This window comes from Pelophylax lessonae (assembly GCF_965119305.1).
Source record: "Pelophylax lessonae genome assembly, chromosome: 3".
Classification (NCBI taxonomy): domain Eukaryota; kingdom Metazoa; phylum Chordata; class Amphibia; order Anura; family Ranidae; genus Pelophylax; species Pelophylax lessonae.
This window is the reverse complement of record NC_138770.1, coordinates 42,107,868-42,127,866: the sequence shown is the minus strand read 5'-3', so window position 1 is coordinate 42,127,866 and position 19,999 is coordinate 42,107,868. Positions and strand designations below refer to the sequence as shown.

Here is a 19,999-nt window from a genome sequence, read left to right as displayed (position 1 = left end):
ATTTCTGTTTCTAAAGGGTCTCCTGGGAGAGGTTAAGGTCACCCTAGCCACGGCCTATGCCCCGAATGTCCATCAGGAGGCCTTCCTCCGAAAGTCGTTGACCTCTCTACTAGACTTTGCGGAGGGCAAACTCCTCTTGGGTTGAGATTGCAATATCCCGCTAGACCCATCTTTGGATACCTCTACGGGCTTCTCGTCGGTCCCCCGAGGCACGCGTCGCCAGGTCCAAACCCTGTTGCATGACCTCCAAATGGTGGATGCGTGGCGCATACTGCATGCAGGTGAGCGGGACTACACGTATTTCTCTACCCCGTACCAGGTGTACTCCCGCATCGACCTGTTTCTTATTCCCCACCGCCTCCTTCAGTCTGTCGTGGAGGTAGAATTGGGTTCTATAACGTGGTGGGACCACGCTCCGGTGACCCTGACAGTCAACCTCAGCGGCACGAGCAGGGCCTCAGACTGGCGGCTAAATGAGAGCCTCCTTCAGGACCCTGAAATGTTGGCTGATGTTACCCAACAACTACAGACTTACTTTCAGATAAACTCCACCCCAGACAGTGACCCTGGTGTAATTTGGGAGGCCCACAAATCTGTGATCAGAGGGGTCCTCATCAGACATGGAGTGCGCCTTAAAAGGGAGAGGGAGGCGAGATTGGGCAACCTGCTTGTGGAGGTGGCTGTCATGCCGAGCGCTCCGGGTCCTGCAGCGTCCCCGGAGCACTCTAGGCATGCTGCGGGTAGCAGCGCTCCGGTCACCTTCTCCGACCGTGAGCACCGCTCCCCCGCACTCCTCACTCAGTCGGTCCGCGCGGCGGGACGTTCCCGCCCGCGGTCTCCACTCACCTCCCATTCGGTTTCCTCCCGGCGCGCGCGGCCCCGCTCTCTAGGGCGCGCGCGCGCCGCTGGTCTGAAATTTAAAGGGCCAGTGCACCACTAATTGGTGCCTGGTCCAATCACTCCAAAAGCTATAAAAACCCACTTCCCCTTCCTGTCCTTGCCGGATCTTGTTGCCTTTGGTACCTTGAGAAAGCTTTTGGTGTATCGTTCCCTGCCTGTGTATCTGACCTTCTGCTGTTGCCCCTGACTACGAACCTTGCCGCCTGCCTTGACCTTTTGCTCCGTCTGACCTTGCCTTTGCCTTGTCCTTCTGTACCACGCCTGAATCAGCTGTCTTTGAGGTTGAGCCGTTACCAGAGGATACGACCTGGTTGCTACCGCCGCAGCAAGTCCATCCCGCCTTGCGGCGGGCTCTGGTGAAAACCGGTAGTAACTTAGAACCGGTGCCCTGGTACGGTCCACGCCAATCCCTCACTGACACAGAGGATCCACCTCCAGTGCCGTCACCTGCCGCCAGTCCGGACCCTGACAGTAGATCCGGCCATGGATCCCGCTGATGTGCCGCTGCCTAGTCTCGCTGACCTCACTACCGTGGTTGCCCTGCAGTCCCAGCAGATTGCCCAACAAGGACAACAACTGGCACAGTTGACAGCCATGCTGCAACAGCTTCTTCCCGCTCCGCAGCAGCCGCCTGCTTCTGCTTCCGCTCCACCTCCGCAGCCGGTGGCCGCCACCTCCGCTAGAATCCGTTTGTCTCTCCCGGACAAGTTTGATGGGGATTCTAAGATGTGCAGGGGATTCTTGTCCCAATGTTCCCTGCATCTGGAGATGTTGGCCGACCAGTTTCCTACGGAACGATCTAAGGTGGCCTTCATGGTCAGCTTGTTGTCTGGGAAGGCCTTGGCCTGGGCCACACCACTCTGGGACCGCAATGATCCTGCCACTGCCTCCGTCCAGTCTTTCGTCTCTGAAGTCCGCAGTGTCTTCGAGGAACCTGCCCGTGCCTCGTCAGCAGAAACGGCCTTGTTAAACCTCGTCCAAGGAGACGCTACAGTAGGCGAATATGCTATACAATTTCGCACACTGTCCTCCGAATTGACTTGGAACAACGACGCCCTTTGCGCAACTTTTAAAAAAGGTCTATCCAGTCATATCAAGGATGCTCTAGCCGCACGAGAGATACCTGACTCCCTGACGGAACTCATCCACTTGGCTACTCGCATAGATATGCGCTTCCTTGAAAGACGCCAGGAACTTCGCCAAGAAAAGAATCTGGTTCGCAACAGGCGTTATCCACGCCTGGCACCTCTCTTCCAGCAACCTTTGCAACCGGTTGCTGCGCCTCCCGCCGAGGAGGCCATGCAAGTGGATCGGGCTCGCCTGACCCAGCAAGAAAGGTCTCGTCGGAGGAATGAGAATTTATGTTTATATTGTGGGAGTTCCGAACATTTCTTAAAGGACTGTCCAGTTCGTCCACAACGTCAGGGAAACGCTCGCACCTAGTGAACGTAGGAGAGGCGTCGCTGGGTGTAGAGTCTTCCTCTCCACGCTTGTTGGTTCCAGTACGGATTTCTTCTGCCGCTAAAGTCTCCTTCCCTGCACAGGCCTTCTTGGACTCTGGTTCTGCAGGAAACTTCATTAGAGCCTCCTTCATAAACCGCTTTAAAATTCCTGTGATTCGTCTCGTCAAGCCTTTCTTCATTTCCACAGTTAACGGTGAGAATCTAAACTGTACCGTGCGTTATCGCACAGAACCTGTGCTCATGACCATAGGAGTCCTCCACCAAGAGACCATTGAATTTTTTGTTCTACCGAACTGCACCTCTGACGTCCTTCTTGGTCTGCCCTGGCTCCAGTGCCACTCTCCTACCCTCGACTGGACCTCTGGGGACATTAAATCATGGGGGCCTACCTGCCACACTCATTGCCTCAAGTCGGTACCGACTAGACAAGTCTCAGTTTCCTCACCCCTGCTCGGCCTTCCTAAGGCTTATCTGGACTTCTCTGACGTCTTTTGCAAGAAGCAGGCGGAGGTCTTACCACCACATAGACCCTATGATTGTCCCATTGATTTGCTTCCTGGTACCACGCCACCACGTGGCAGGATTTACCCTCTTTCCATCCCTGAAACCAAGGCCATGTCAGAATACGTTCAGGAGAACCTTAAGAAAGGTTTTATCAGGAAATCCTCTTCTCCTGCCGGAGCAGGATTTTTCTTTGTTGCCAAAAAGGATGGGTCACTACGCCCTTGTATCGACTACCGCGGTCTTAACAAGATCACGGTAAAAAATCGCTACCCTTTGCCACTCATCTCGGAACTCTTTGACCGTCTGCGCGGAGCAAAGGTCTTCACCAAGCTTGACCTCAGGGGCGCTTATAATCTCATCAGAATCCGTGATGGAGATGAGTGGAAAACCGCTTTTAATACCAGAGATGGCCACTTTGAGTATCTCGTCATGCCGTTCGGCCTGTGCAATGCTCCTGCAGTCTTTCAAGACTTTGTCAACGAGATCTTCCGGGACATGTTGTATACTTGTGTAGTGGTCTATCTCGACGACATTCTAATCTTCTCCTCCACCCTGGAGGAACACCGTCGCCATGTTCGTCAAGTGCTTCAGCGCCTTCGTGTCAACCATCTGTACGCCAAAATGGAAAAATGTCTTTTTGAACGTAGCTGTCTGCCGTTTCTGGGATACCTAGTTTCTGGACAGGGTCTTCAAATGGACCCTGACAAACTCTCTGCAGTCTTGGATTGGCCACGCCCTCAGGCCTTCGCTCTATTCAGCGCTTCCTTGGATTCGCCAATTATTACCGCCAGTTTGTTCCCCATTTCTCCACTATCGTGTCGCCTATTGTGGCCCTAACCAAGAAAGAAGCGAATCCGAAATCCTGGCCTCCCCAAGCTGAAGAAGCCTTTACTCGTCTTAAAGCCGCCTTCGCCTCCGCTCCAGTCTTGAATAGGCCTGATCCGTTGAAACCATTCTTCCTGGAGGTAGATGCCTCCTCTGTTGGAGCCGGAGCGGTTCTTCTTCAAAAATCTGCTAAAGGGAGAAACGTCACCTGCGGTTTCTTCTCAAAAACTTTTTCTCCTCCTGAAAAGAACTACGCCATCGGAGATCGTGATCTACTAGCCATTAAGTTGGCACTGGAAGAATGGAGACACCTTCTGGAAGGATCTCCTCATCCGATCACCATCTATACTGACCACAAAAATCTCTCGTACCTTCAGTCTGCCCAGCGCCTTAATCCACGCCAGGCCAGGTGGTCATTGTTCTTTGCCCGATTCACCTTCCAAATCCATTTTCGTCCTGCTGATAAGAACATTAGGGCGGATGCCCTATCACGCTCCACCGATGCCTCCGAGGATGAGACCGTTCCTCAACACATCATTCCTCCTGAGTGTCTAATTTCAACTGCTCCTGCTTCACTGGTACCAGTTCCTCCAGGGAAAACATTTGTTCCTCCACTACTTCGCCTGCGGACTCTCAAATGGGGTCACTCCTCTCACCTGGCGGGTCATGCTGGAATTAAAAAGACGACTCAACTAATTGCCAGACACTATTGGTGGCCTTCCTTTGAGAAAGATGTAACGGAGTTCGTTCGGGCCTGTACTGTCTGCGCACGTGATAAAACTCCCCGCCAGAAGCCTGCAGGTCTTCTTCCCCCTCTGCCAGTGCCTGAACAGCCTTGGTCCCACATAGCAATGGACTTCGTCACGGATCTTCCTGTATCCCATGGCAACACAGTCATATGGGTGGTTGTCGACAGGTTCTCTAAAATGGCACATTTTATCCCGCTTCCTGGTCTTCCTTCTGCGCCACAGCTGGCGAAGCAATTCTTTTTACACATTTTTCGTCTCCATGGTCTTCCTACACACATCGTCTCCGATAGAGGCGTTCAGTTTATCTCAAAGTTTTGGAGAGCTCTCTGCACCCAATTGAAGATCAAATTAAACTTCTCCTCTGCCTACCACCCTCAGTCCAATGGACAAGTGGAGAGGGTTAACCAGATCCTTGGTGACTACCTGCGACATTTCGTCTCCTCCCGTCAGGATGATTGGGTCGACTTGTTGCCCTGGGCCGAATTTTCTTACAACTTTAGAGACTCTGAGTCATCCACCAAATCTCCGTTTTTTGTGGTGTACGGCCGTCACCCGCTTCCCCCCCTCCCCATCCCCACTTCTTCTGGAGTTCCTGCTGTTGATGACTTGACCCTGGACTTCTCCTCCATCTGGAAAGAGACTCAAAAGTCGCTCACCCTGGCCTCTTCTCGCATGAAGAGACATGCAGATAGGAAAAGAAGAACTCCTCCTGTCTTTTCTCCTGGGGACAGAGTGTGGCTCTCTGCCAAATACATCCGGTTTCGGGTCCCCAGCTACAAACTGGGTCCACGTTATCTTGGGCCTTTTAAAATCAAAAGCCAAATTAATGCTGTCTCTTACAAACTCCATCTTCCTCCTTCACTCCGTATTCACAACTCCTTTCATGTATCCCTCCTCAAACCCCTCATTCTTAACCGATTCTCCCCCAAGGTCATCGTTCCTGCTCCTGTCTCTGGGTCCTCTGACGTCTTCTTGGTGAAAGACATCCTCGCCTCCAAAGTTGTCAGAGGTAAAAAAAAATTTCTTGTTGACTGGGAGAATTGTGGTCCCGAAGAGAGGTCGTGGGAACCTGAGTCCAATATCCTCGACAAAAAGCTCATCCACAGGTTCCTGGGCTCCAAGAAGAGGGGGAGACCAAAGGGGGGGGTACTGTCATGCCGAGCGCTCCGGGTCCTGCAGCGTCCCCAGAGCACTCGAGGCATGCTGCGGGTAGCAGCGCTCCTGTCACCTTCCCCGACCGTGAGCACCGCTCCCCCGCACTCCTCACTCAGTCGGTCCGCGCGGCGGGACGTTCCCGCCCGCGGTCTCCACTCACCTCCCATTCGGTTTCCTCCCGGTGCGCGCGGCCCCGCTCTCTAGGGCGCGCGCGCGCCGCTGGTCTGAAATTTAAAGGGCCAGTGCACTACTAATTGGTGCCTGGTCCAATCACTCCAAAAGCTATAAAAACCCACTTCCCCTTCCTGTCCTTGCCGGATCTTGTTGCCTTTGGTACCTTGAGAAAGCTTTTGGTGTATCGTTCCCTGCCTGTGTATCTGACCTTCTGCTGTTGCCCCTGACTACGAACCTTGCCGCCTGCCTTGACCTTTTGCTCCGTCTGACCTTGCCTTTGCCTTGTCCTTCTGTACCACGCCTGAATCAGCTGTCTTTGAGGTTGAGCCGTTACCGGAGGATACGACCTGGTTGCTACCGCCGCAGCAAGTCCATCCCGCCTTGCGGCGGGCTCTGGTGAAAACCGGTAGTAACTTGGAACCGGTCCCCTGGTACGGTCCACGCCAATCCCTCACTGACACAGAGGATCCACCTCCAGTGCCGTCACCTGCCGCCAGTCCGGACCCTGACAGTGGCACTCCTGGAAAACCGACACAAATGAGGACTCGATCCGGAGGACGGCCCGCTCTGGCCCGTCTTAGGGATCAGATCGCAGATTTGCTACGCTACCGCTAAGGCGGCACTTCTTTGTTGTAGGAAGGTCTCCTACGAGTCTGGGGACAAGTGCGGGAAGGTTCTGGCGAGGTCCCTTAGGGATCAGCAGGCAGATTCTTATGTTCCATACCTTGTAAACCCTGCCGGCTCCAAGGTCCACCTATCCAAAGACATAGCGCGATGCTTTGGTGCATTTTACGCTCGACTCTACGGCTTGTCTCAGCCACAATCCCACTTGAATCCCCTCTCTTCCTACCTAGATGCTATTTCTTTACCGCGCCTCTCGTCCCCCGGACCGGGAAGAGCTGGATTCTCCCTTTACCCAGGAGGAGTTGGCCACGGTCATTGCCTTGGCAAAGAAGGGCAAGGCTCCTGGGCGGGACGTCTTTACGGTATCTTACTACCAGACGCTCCACACCCTCCTAGTCCCTCCCTTACTACAACTTTTTAATGCGGTAGGTCATACCTGTGCATTCCGCGAAGAAACCCTAAGTGCCCACATTTCTGTGATTCCCAAAGAGGGGAAGGATCCCTCGGAGTGTGGCAGCTACTGCCCGATTTCATTGCTTAATGCTGACCTTAAGTTCTTTACAAAACTTTTAGCCCTCCGTCTCCAATCACACCTCCCTTGTCTAGTTCACCTGTACCAGGTGGGTTTTGACCCCACGCGTGAAGCCAGGGACAACACGATCAAGGTCATCAATCTAATTCATCTTGCACGCAGCGGTGCCACACCAACAATTTTCTTGAGTACCGACGCCGAAAAGGCATTCGATAGGGTCAGCTGGCCCTATATGTTCACGGTACTACAACGCTTCGGTCTCGACCAACAGATGATGACTTGGATTTGGAGTGTCTACACCAACCCAGGGGCAAGAGTGAAGGCGAACGGGGTCCTTTTCGGACCCAATCCGTATCTTGAACGGGACCCGTCAGGGTTGCCCCCTCTTGCCTTTGCTCTTTCCCTTGAACCCTTCCTGGCTAAAATCTGCTTGAACCCGGATATATCCGGGATCCACGCAGGGACTTCCATGTACAAGGTCTCGGCCTACGCAGACGACCTTCTCTTTTCCCTCTCCCAACCCTTGATCTCCCTACCCTGTCTACTGACAGAATTTGAGATATTTCAGGGTGACCGGCTTCCGTGTCAGGGTGACCGGCAGGTGGAGCTGTGGAGCAGAGGATCAGAGTGCGGGATCAGTGGCTGCGTGCGAGTGAGAGGAGCGGGTGTGTGACTGACCGCGTGTGAGTAACCCCCCCAGTAGAGCGGCGGTGGCGAGCGGTGCAAGAACCCCCCCAGAAGTATAAGTGGGCGGCGAGCGGGTCTGTAACCCCCCCCCCCCCTTAGCAGAGGAGACTAGCAGAACAAAGGCTGACCGGGAAGTGACCGAGGGGGGCGGGTGCAGAGAGGAAGACTGACCGACTGAGGGAGGAATCGATGTCAGGAACGTCAAGTGACAGGCTTAAACGGACACACACTAGGTAAGTAGGTCTGGTGACTGAGATTGAATACTGACTGAGGGTGCAGTTTAGTACCTGAGTATCTGTGAGTACCTATTACTGCCTGAGTGTACCTATTACTACCTGAGTGCCTGTGAGTATCTATTACTACTGTGAGTGTTGTGCGACTGACCGGGCTGTGCGACTGTGAGTATTGTGTGACTGAGTGTTGTGCCACTGACCGGGCTGTGCGACTGGGAGTGTTGTGCGGTGGACAGACTACTGGGTGGGGCTGGGGAAAGACCCAGCTGTCATGGTACACGTGGGTACCAATGACATAGGCAGAGGAAGATGGAGAGTCCTAAACGATTTCAGGGACTTAGGCGCTAAGTTGAGGAGTAGGACCTCTAAGGTAGTATTTTCAGAAATACTACCTGTACCTCGAGCCACACCAGAGAGGCAGCGGGAGATTAGGGAAGTTAACAAGTGCTGAAGACATGTGGGCTGGCATGGGAGGATCTGGACAGAAGACTTGCCCATTGCAGCAGAAATCAAGGGACAATGTGAATACCTCAGCACATCCAAGGGCATACAAGGAGAAAGACTGCCAGCTGTAGCATACTTTCCAGGGACAGTGTTGTGCTAAATCCCAATCCCTTGTCCTCAGGGCATTCTTCAAAGCAGCCAGGTGGGCTTGTAGTCAAAGCAGCCAGGTGGGCTGGTAGTATCTGTAAGTGTCAGAAATGTGTGAGGTTCTACTGAGGAGACATGATACTCCTGCATACAGTTTGAGACTTTGAGCTATTTCATCATAGGGGACTGGACCTTGCCACTGATCCATAGAGACTGTGATTATTCCGGAGGGAGCACAGTCCAGGATCTTCATTTTTGTACACATAGGGAAGAAAGCTTGTCCTCATTGTTGTGCTTCAAGTCAAGTTGGGCCTCCCATAATCCCTATATACCCTATAAAAGTTGTTTTCCACAATGAAACAACAAAAGCAAGCCTGATTTCTTGTGTCTGGATGTAAGTTGGAAATGCGTTTTCCCTGACTGTGCAGGAATAGGGCGGACTCAAGATTTAGCGTCTCCTGTGGGGGCAGCACTACATTTAACCACTTCAAAACAGGCCACTTTCACCTCCTTCCTGCCCAGGCCTATTTTCAGCTTTCAGCGCTGTCACACTTTGGATGACAATTGCGTGGCCATTTCACACAAATAGAGCTTTCTTTTGGTGGTATTTAGTCACCACTGGGTTTTTTTATTTTTTACTAAAAAAAAATACAGAAAATTTTGAAAAAAAAAAAAAAAGTTTTTCTTATTTTCGGTCTGTAAGTTTTGTAAATAAGGAATTTTTCTCCTTCACTGATGTGCGCTGGTGAGGCGGCACTTATGGGCACCGATGAGGAGGCTCTAATATGCCGCACTGATGGGCAGATAGGTGGTACTGACAGGCAGCACTGATGGGCAAATCGGTGGCACTGATGGGCAGCACAGATGAGCAGGCACTGATGGGCATTGGTTGGGGTGACTTATGGGAACTTTTTGACTGTACTGCAATCAGGGCACTGATGATCGGTGCCCTGATGACTTGTCCTAAACTCCTCTTTGAGGAGGAGCCGCTGATCGGCTCTCCTCACCACACACTCTGACAGTTTGAGGCAAGGAGCGCCAATAAACGTCACTTCCTCATTTACATGTGACCAGCTGTGATTGGACACAGCCGATCACATGGGTAAAGAGCCACGTCATTGGCTCTTTACCAAGAGCGGGGTCGCTGTGTCCTATGAACACAGCGTGGCCGCGATCTCCGCGTTGCACGCCCCGCGGGTGCGCGAGAGCGACCGTTCTGGGGCACCATCATATGACGTCCTCCTAGAACGAGAGCAGAACCGCTCCGCCTTCATTTGATGGTGGGCGGGTGGCAAGTGGTTAAAGAAAAATGTGTGAAATGAATGTGGCAAGCATTCATTAGCCCTGTCATATGTTGGTTGTAATTGAATTAACACAGTGATTTCCTATGATTGTCAAATCCATTTAGTGGCCATAAAGAGGGATTTTTTCCTGATTTACCTCAGTCAGGAAAAATACCGCAATACCATATTATGGTCATTAGATGGAAATAATGATCATATGAAAAAATGTACGTCCAATATTCATCATGGCTGGACAAATGCTTTTCACATTCAACCAACTAATTGTTTTAAAAAAGAACCTCTAAGTGTTTATTATGAAACTTAACAACACAAAAATGTACTCAGCCTACGGAAGGTAGTAACTCCATTTTTAACAGCCCTCAAATTTTCTACTCGCCTGCTCGCATTTTGCGAGTGGAAAATTATGTAGGGCGAGCTCCGGGAGCCGCTCAGGGGAAGAGAGGAAAGCCGGCCAGCCGACGCATTGGATAATGTCAGAGCGGCGGATCATCCCACTGTAACAGCTTTAATTGTAATTGCCGGGCGTTCGCCGACACACACAGTCCCGCCTCCTAGCCCGGCTTCTTTGATAGACAGAACACCTGGCCAACCAGAACGTGTGACGTCTATCAAAGATGCTAGCTAGGAGGCGGGACTGTGTGTGTCAGCGAGCGTCCAGCAATTACAATTAAAGCTGTTACAACGGGATGATCCGCCGCTCTGACATTATCCGGCCAGCAGTGGCATACCATTGGGGGGTGTCAAGCCGATACTCGCGCTGATCATCTCATGTTAAGGCAGCTGCTCCCTCGGTCTGTGCTGCACTGCTCGCGGGGGCTGGAAGAAGGGGAGTGTCCAAGGATTTAGCAGCCTCCCTGTGTGACTGGATAGGAGGAGCAGTGGGGTGGCTGCATATAGAGGAATTGATCTTTCCATATTACTCCTGCAGCCGCTGGATGCCTGTTTCTGCTCTCTGCAGGCATTCAGCAGCTGCAGGAGGAATATGGAAAGATCAATTCTTCTATATGCAGCTGCCCCACCGCTCCTCCTACCCAACTTCTTTTTTTCTTTTGCTGGCCCCCCTCTCCAGCCCCTTAGTGCTCCTCAGCCCCCCCCCCTCCCTAGGCCCCCAGTGCTCTTCAGCCCCCCCTCCAGTGCTCTTCAGCCCCCCAGTGCTATTAGCCCCCCCTCCAGCCCCTTAGTGCTCTTCAGCCCCCTGCCCTTCAGACCCTTGATAGGCACTGATGAGGCTGCACTGATGGGCACTGAAAACAGTGTTATTAATATTTATTTTTGTAACTTCTGCATTAATGCAAAAACATTTAACAGTGTAATTTTATGAGATAATTTATGAGGGCATGTTTAGGTGCGGGATTAGGGGCGGGGCAGGGTAGGAATTTAGTGGGGCAACTGGTGGCGAGTAACCCTTAAGGCCTGGCTAGTAGCTCAGGACTTTAAATTTTGAGCCCTGATTTTTAATATTCTGTTGCTATCAATGGCCAACATGGTACTTCAGCAATCTCTTTGGTGAATTTTGATCTCCTTATGAACTGTTTATTACATGATGAATCCATGGAGTATATCTGAGGTGTATATCAGGGTGTGCTTCTTCCCCACAAGAGGTGTGATGTCCAGCAACGTTCATATAGGAGACATTTCCCGCATTCAAGGCACTAATACACCTAAAGGGTTGTGTGGAATCCCTAATGTACAAGAAGACAGGACTTCAGTGAATAACAATTCCATCACTCAGAACAGGAAGGTGGTTTCTCCCCAGTGTGAGATCTCTGATGTGTGTAATAAGAGGACTTGTGTGAAAAGCATTTCCCACACTCAGAACAAGAGTATGGTTTTTCCCCCGTGTGAGACCTTTGATGTATGGCAAGATCTGATTTTTGCGCAAAACATTTCCTGCACTCAGAACAGGAATACGGCTTCTCACCCGTGTGCAATTTCTGATGTCTGTAAAGATGGGACTTCTGAGAAAAAGATTTCCCGCACTCAGGACAAGAATACGGCTTTTCCCCTGTGTGAGACCTCTGATGTGTTACAAGTTCTGATTTGTTTACAACACCTTTCCCGCACTCAGAACAGGAATACGGCTTCTCACTTGCATGCAATCTCTGATGTCTGGAAAGATTGGACTTCACTGAAAAACATTTTCCGCACTCAGGACAGGAGTACGACTTTTCCCTTGTGTGAGATCTCTGATGTATGACAAGTTCTGATTTTTGTACAAAACATTTCTCACATTTAGGACAGGAATATGGCTTCTCACCCATGTGCAATCTCTGATGATTATAAAGATTGGACTTATATGAAAAACATTTCCCGCACTCAGGACATGTATGTGGCTTCTCGCCTGTGTGAGATCTTTTATGCTCATCAAGATTGAATTTGAAATGGAAACACTTCCCGCACTCAGTACAGGAAAACCTCTTATCTGTTGGAAGGAAGGCACTGTCCCTCACAGTCTCAGGATAAGAGGAAAACGGTGGTCCATCTACACTGTGTGGTGGCGGATGGACATTTGAGGTAGCCGGGTTTTCTCCTGGACTATACTGTGTGATGTCCTCATCTTCTACTTTACAGTCTGGAGACAAAGTGAGACAATCCTCTGAGGTTTTCCTCATCTCCCGTCCATCTACTAAAATAGAAATAAAAAGATTATTACTAGACATGAGCAGATTGGTTCCACTAAACCAGGACTCCGCCCACATCAGGCAGCTTTGTCTCTGAGGATCTTACAATTCCACCCTCAAGGAAACTAGTAAATGGGTCCTCTGATCTCCTACCAGTTCATTTCTTTATTCATGGACCTTAGTCAGAGAGTGAGGAAACAATGAGAACTGTCTTTTATCCCCTCTGCCTTTTGACAGTGATGGGGGGATTATAGGACGAGTGTCCCCACCCCCTCTATCACTCATTGCTATATTCCCAACACAAGAAGTCCCGCATTTCCTTATTTAGTCCATGATTTAGTCATGAATAACAGCGGGGCTGAGCCCCACCAGAGGTCAGAGAGTGAGGATGGGGGGAGAACAACCAAGATGAAGACTGGACTGATCCTGAAGGCCACCATCATTGGGTTATAGACACCCCCCCCCCCCCCCTCATCGCTTTTTTGATTGAGGTTCAAAATGTTTGAGGATGTTATCACATTATCATCAACATGTAAAAGTCTGTCCTCCAATTAAATCATCAGATATAAAATGTCCAGCTGGTAGAAAATGGGTGTAAGAAAGGAGAATACATATTATGTGTATATATAACAGTGGGTAGAGGGGAGCGAGCATAAGTCAGGACTATGTAATGTACAACATATTATAAAAGATACAGCAGATAGAACTATAAAGTATCAGAATTATGCATTTTATAATATAGAGTATATAGTGCAGGGGTCAGGGGTATGTAATGTGCAATATAGAGTATAAAGTGCAGGGGTCAGGGGTATGTAATGTGCAATATAGAGTATATAGTGCAGGGGTCAGGAGTATGCAATGTACAATATAGAGTAAATAGGGCAGGGGTCAGGAGTATGTAATGTGCAATATAGAGTATATAGTGCAGGGGTCAGGAGTATGCAATGTACTATATAGATGGTATTGCAAAAAGTGGTCACTGATCTGCGTTTGCCCTTCCAGTGCTCCTTACTGTTAAGACCAGTTATAGGTGGGGGAGGTGCTCACTTTTTGCAATATCATTTATATTGGTCAGGCAACGCACTGACACCTTTGCTGCCATTGTGCAATATGCTGGGTGTTCAGTGTGACCTTGCGCCTTTAAGGAGGGGTGGGCTCCCTCCAGTCACCTGTCCTCCATCTATCTCATCAGCATGCATGTGCTCCAATTGTGGAGACTTTTTAAAGGTAGAGTTAGGGTCTGCAGATATCAAGGTGCCTTGCCATGGCCTGCAGCTTATGCATGTATTTGCAAATGTGTGCAACTAAACCCCTGCTTTTAACGCATACTGTTAGACAGGTTAATTTGGTTGGTCGCTGGCAGGTTGGTAAGTAGTGACTGGAAATCCCCTTGCTTTTTTGAATGTACAATATAGAGTATATATAGTGCAGGGGTCAGGAGTATGTAATGTGCAATATAAATTATAGAGTGTAACTTGAAAACCAGGCCTTTTCTGGCACTTTTTCTTGACATATAAAAAAATTAGTATTTTATGATAGAAAATTACTTTGAATCCCCAAACATTATATATATTTTTTAAGCAGAGGCCCTAGAGCAGCCTTTCTCAACCTTTTCAAACACAGAGGAACCCTTGAAATAAATTTCTGGTCTCGGGGAACCCCTGCTAAAAATTTTAAATCTACAACTCATGATACATTAGTGTGGCAGTCAGTGGGAAGAATGCTCTTTACTCTAAGTTGTCATCTTTGGGAAGAATTCCCCCTTACAGAGAGCTAAAAGGAACAATGGTGTCATTGGAAACTTATCTGAGAGGCAGAAATTGCCCATTTCTCCGGGAACACCTAGCAACCTCAGGAGGAACTCTAGGGTTCCACAGAACCCTGGTTGAGAAACCCTGCTCTTAAGAATAAAATGGTAGGTGTTACAATTTTTTTATGTCACACTATTTGCATAGTGATTTTTCAAACGCAATTTCTTATGGGAAAAAATACACTTTAATGGATTTTATTTAACATAAACACAGTACAATACCCAACATTTTAGTAAAAAAAAAAAAGATGATGTTATGCAGAGTAAATAGATACCCAAAATGTCACACCTGTGGAATGGTGACAAACTATGGTACTTAAAAAGGCGACAATTTAAACTAGTAACCTATAGGGACTTTTAGAGTTGCACCGGAGTTCTGGTGCTAGAATTATTGCACCCGCTTTAGTGTACGTGACGATACCTCGCGTGTGGTGTGATGCGCTCACCTTTGCGCACAAGCGCAGCAGAACGGGGCCCTTTTATAAGGGTTTTTTATTATTATTTTTTTTTTTTTTTACACTGTCCCTTTACTTTTTTAAAAAAGATCTCCTTTATTGCTATTACAAGGAATGTAAATATCCCTTGTAATGGCAATAGGCAGTGATCGGTCCACTCTACTAGAGACATCTGGAGTCTACTAGATCCCTGGCTTCATATCTGCCCTTAAAGCATCTGATTACTCCAAGATTGGTTTGATCATATGCTTTTTACAAGTCAAAAATTACTTGTTGACACCCTTAAAAAAAAAAAAAACGCAATTGACAAAATGCTCCCTGCTTCCAGTTTTTTTTAAGATGATCATTGCTTCTGGTTTCGAGATGATCGGGGAACGTTCTGGGCTCGCCGGTGGGACGGTAGAACCTGGAGAGGCACCGGAGTGCAGGGACAACCCCTACCTCCACCTCCACTAGACCCGGGCATAGGGCAGAAGACCCAAGACACATGTCCCAGGAGCCGAGGTGGAGCAACTCCTGTGGTGAAAAATCAGATGAACCCCAGAATCTCCATAAATCCAGTCTAGATACATAATTTGTGTCTACAGCACAGAGAAGGAAAATTATTTGAGAGAAATACAGGATGGGGAACACAGCTCAGGAAAGTGACCAGGGTATTACAGGCTGATATCACCCAGTCCTTGCCCTACACTTGACCAATCAGTGAGCAGTATGGGTGGAGGAATGTATTTAGTGTTAATGACCCACCTGTGCTGATCTCTGTAGGAGTGTCCTTCTCTAAAAATGTCCCCGTTATTCCATCCTGCTTTATAAACTGCTGATCATCCCTCACATACCTCTCTTCTGCTTTACCCTCAACTTTTATATCTCTCAGATCTTCACCCTAAACCAAGAAAAGGAGACAAAATATCATCTGTAAAATAGAAGTATTTATGATGTGAGATCCCATGAAAAAATATCATCTTGTAAAGTCAACGCATCGTCTGCACGTCAGAGTGTTCAAACATTTTATGTTCCAGATTATCAACTCCACCCACCTGATGATGGTGAGGGATGGTGTGACCTTTCTGTGTGGAATCCCGGGAATACAGAGGATGGGGACATCTCTCTGGTGGGTTTCTGTAGCTGGTTGGCTCCACCATGTTTTTCTTGTAGAGATCAATGTGTCCGTCTGAAAATTCCTCCATCACTCCATACTCTTCATCCTCCTCTTTATACTCTTCTTTTACAACAATATTCAAATCCCAGAGGTTTGCACTCTGAATACATAATAAAACATTAATTGTATTGTGAATGCTGTGTATAAATCATAATTACCAATATTTGTTCCTCATCTACCTGATGGTGAGGAATGGTGTGATCTTCCTGTGTGCAATCCCAGGAATACAGAGGACGGGGACATCTGTCTGGTGGGTTCCCATTACTGGATCCATCTGTAGGAAACACACACACTGACTGAATACATTGTTTCTATGTGTTTATCAGATGATGGGGGATCTAGGTGGAGCCTTCGTACTGCTCTCTCCTTTACAATAAAGTCTCCTCTTACCTGGTGATGTGAGGGGCAGCTGATTGTCCATCATGACGTCCTTGTAGAGATCCTTGTGTCCTTCTAAATACTCCCACTCCTCAATGGAGAAATAGACAGTGACATCCTGACACCTTATAGGAACCTGACACACACAATGATATAGTCACCATCCAGACACATCCCTTGTCTGTTACTGGATAATGTCCCAGAATTCCCAGCACTGCTCACCTCTCCTGTCAGCAGCTCCATCATCTTCTTGGTGACTTCTAGAATCTTCTGCATGTTGGGTCTCTCAAGTTTTAGGGAGTCACATGGAGGCACTGTGATGGTCATATGATCTCTAGACGTCAGAAGAGGAAATCTCTGTATTGAGGAACCAATAGTAGTAATATGTTAGAATCCCAGAATCCTAGGTCTGTGTTTTAATACTAGAGATAAGAGTGATGTCATGTGACCTCCCAGAATTCTCCTCACCTCTCCGGCCAGCAGGTAGATGATCTCCAGGGTGAGGTTTAGTATCTTCTTAGTCACGTGACTCTGGTCCTTCTCCATTCTCATTGGTGCCGTCATTTTATCTATACAGGTCTCCTTGTAGACAGATAAGTTTGGGGAGTGAAAGTAAGAATTATTTGGATGGTGTTGGACAATAACTGCTGAGTGACAATCACTGTCACTCTTTGCAATAAGAGAAGGGGATTGGGTTGGATATCAGGAGGATGCTGCTGTGGGAGGGGATTATAATCTCATCCCTCCAATAGCATTCCAGTGGGGGTTAAAAGGAGGGCAGCATTGGGAGGGGTTTGCTCTACTGATTGTCAAGTATACTATAGTATCCAGGACATTGCATAGAGTGGCAGTGTGTTCCTGGTGCTTTGAATTCCAGCACTGGGCATTTGGCAGAGTCTGGGCCCTTGCAGAGTCATGGGAAGGCATTGGGCTGGACAACACATAGGATAGGTTGCACAAACAGACTTCCTCTAAGAACAAGTGTCCTTTATTCTACTTGGTATCCTGGAACATAGCACTTGACCAGTGAGATGGTAGGAAGGTGAAGGCTGCTTCACTTCCTGGCAGAACTTATTTTAGGTCGGAAAAGTGAGTGCCAGTGCCAGAGCATATTGCACATATAATAAACGATGATGGGAGGATGGTTACAGAGGACACTGAAAAAGCAACCGTGCTGAATGCTTTTTTCTCGTCAGTCTTTACACAGGAAAAGGAGGGGTGCACTGACCATGACTGTATGGTTAGTAGTAATACACAGGACTTGCCACTATGGCTAACAGAGGGTGAAATCAGGGAAAGGCGGGATAAACTTAACACAAACAAATCACCAGGCCCGGATGGCGTACATCCGAGAGTACTCAAGGAACTCAGTAAGGTTATATCTAGACCACTGTTCCTGATCTTTGCTGACAGTATTAGGACAGGAGATACACCAGGGGATTGGAGGAAAGCTAACGTGATTCTGATATTCAAAAAGGGGCAGAGGCATATCCCGGGAAATTATAGGCCTGTCAATTTTACATCAATAGTATGTAAACTTCTGGAGGGGATGATAAGGGACTATATCGTAGAGTTTGCTAAAGACAACATCATCAGCAGTAATCAGCACGGGTTTACAAATGGGCGTTCCTGTCAAACCAATCTCTTAACATTCTACGAGGAGGTGAGCTGTGAGCTAGATAGGGGCAGACCAGTGGATTTGGTGTACCTGGATTTCGCAAAGGCATTTGATACAGTTCCCCACAAGCGCTTAATTTATAAAATAAGGTCTGCAGGTATCGACAGCAGGGTTTGCTCTTGGATACGGAACTGGCTAAAAGGGCGTGTCCAAAGGGTGGTAATAAACAGCGCATACTCAGACTGGTCTGAGGTAGTAAGCGGGGTCCCCCAAGGCTCAGTCCTGGGACCAACTTTGTTCAATTTATTCATAAACAGCATTGAGGTCGGGGTCAGTAGTTCGATATCAGTTTTTGCAGATGACACAAAATTGGCCAGGGCAATAACTTCACAGCATGAAGCAGATATCCTACAGAATGACCTGGACAAAATAACGGAGTGGGCAACGACATTGGCAAATGAGGTTTAATGTGGAGAAGTGTAAGGTTTTGCACTTGGGGACTAAAAACATAAAAGCACAATACACGTTAGGAGGGGAACCCTTGGGGGAATCAAAAATGGAGAAAGATCTGGGAGTCTTGGTTGATGATAGATTAGGCAATAGCATGCAATGTCGGCAATAGCATGCAAGCGGCAGCTGCCAAAGCCAGCAGAATATTAGCATGCATAAAGAAGGGGATGTATTCCAGAGATAAGACTATAATCCTTCCACTTTATAAAACTCTGGTCCGACCGCATCTGGAGTATTCTGTCCAGTTCTGGTCGCCAGTCCTCAGGAGGGATGTGTTGGAGCAGGAGAGAGTCCAGAGAAGGGCAACTAAACTGATTAGGGATTGGAGGACCTTAATTATGAAGAGCGTCTGCTATCGCTTGATTTATTCTCCCTGGAGAAGAGACGCCTGAGGGGGGACATGATAGCAATTTACAAATATCTCAATGGGGATCTCAGCTTAGAAAAAAAGCTGTTTAGTCGAAGGGATTGCACGAGGACTCGAGGGCATACAATGCGATTAGAGGAGAAGCGTTTTAACCTCAGGCAACGTGGGGGGTTCTTTACTGTGAGGGCTACAAGATTGTGGAATTCTCTACCACAAGAGGTGGTTTCTGCGGGAAGTATGGTGGCTTTCAAAAGACTCTTAGACGTACATCTCAAGGATCAGAACATTCAGGGCTATGTGAGATGATTACAGCTACACACACCTACACAGGTTGAACTGGATGGACTATTGTCTTTATTCAACCTCATCTACTATGTAATGGGGGTAGGAAGACCATCGGAGACCAAGAACCCCACTGAGCCTTAAAGCCTCTTCTTACCTCAAAGTCTTGCGGTCTGACTATTTCCTCAGCCCCTTTATAGTTGTCCAGCCCTATTACTTCCTCAAAAGCCCCCAAAGTCCCTACCCACTCAGAAGTTCCTGAGTCTTTTAGTCCTGCTACATCCTTAGAGTCTCTTCAGCTCCTTCCTCCCTGTGACACCAATGATGGAACATATTCTTCATCACAGGCTGGGGAATGTTTTCTTCCTCCGGACCAGCAATGTAAGGGGCTCTATGCTCCATAATCCTGACCCCTGCACTCCATCATTATGTTGGCTGCATATTGTAAAGATTGCCCATTTGCTGCCTGCGAAGTGTAATAATTGCCCTTTGTAGGCCATGTATGGTCGGGATGGTCATTGTCTTGTCTATTTATTGTCAGTGCTGTTTTAGAGGAACATATTATTAAAATTTAAGTCCCAAGTGAAGAGAATGTTTCAGCCTCATAAATGGGGAAATGTTCTGACCCTGAAGGGGTAATATGCGAATAATAAATGTCCGGGCAGGGTTTTCACTATTTCACAACACGATAGTTCCAATAAAACTTTCTGAAAAAAGTGTCAGACAACTCCTGGGGTAAGCTGGCATCAATTACTCAGAACCCCCCCCCCCCCCCCGGGTGTAGGTGAATAGGTGTGCTGAGCCCTGTATTCCCATAGAGTTTATGGTGCCTGTCAAGCAATAGACACCTCTACAGTAAATGGGGAACACCGGCATAATGAGCAGAAGCGCTAATCCAGGGTCCCAGCTGCAGATACTTCGGTGGTTTGCAGGCTGAATATCTCTTAGATGTAAACAACGAGGGCGTCTCTTCTAACCTCGTGACATTTGACTTTAGATTGGAAAACACCAATCTTTGTCCAGGAGGACTATTGGCAGATGAAGCGGTCCTAAAAAAC

The 19,999-nt window shown here is 48.4% G+C and overlaps 3 protein-coding genes across 3 annotated transcripts in view; all 3 read right to left on the bottom strand.

Annotated features, from left to right (window-relative positions):
• Window positions 1-19,999, bottom strand: part of LOC309550683 (uncharacterized protein) — a 3,164,715-nt gene that overhangs the window by 1,748,525 nt on the left and 1,396,191 nt on the right. The window lies entirely within an intron of this gene.
• Window positions 1-19,999, bottom strand: part of LOC309550696 (uncharacterized protein) — a 151,549-nt gene that overhangs the window by 17,011 nt on the left and 114,539 nt on the right. The gene's annotated exons all lie outside the window — the stretch shown is intronic.
• The window catches only part of LOC309550726 (uncharacterized protein), a 156,373-nt gene continuing 147,787 nt past the window's right edge, over window positions 11,414-19,999 (bottom strand). The window contains exons 3-4 of the mRNA XM_082251063.1: window positions 15,375-15,480; window positions 11,414-12,367 (exon numbers count right to left, since the gene is read on the bottom strand). Coding sequence (XP_082107189.1) covers window positions 11,466-12,367; window positions 15,375-15,480 — 1,008 coding nt within the window. The 3' untranslated portion in view covers window positions 11,414-11,465. The remainder of the gene's footprint in view (window positions 12,368-15,374; window positions 15,481-19,999) is intronic.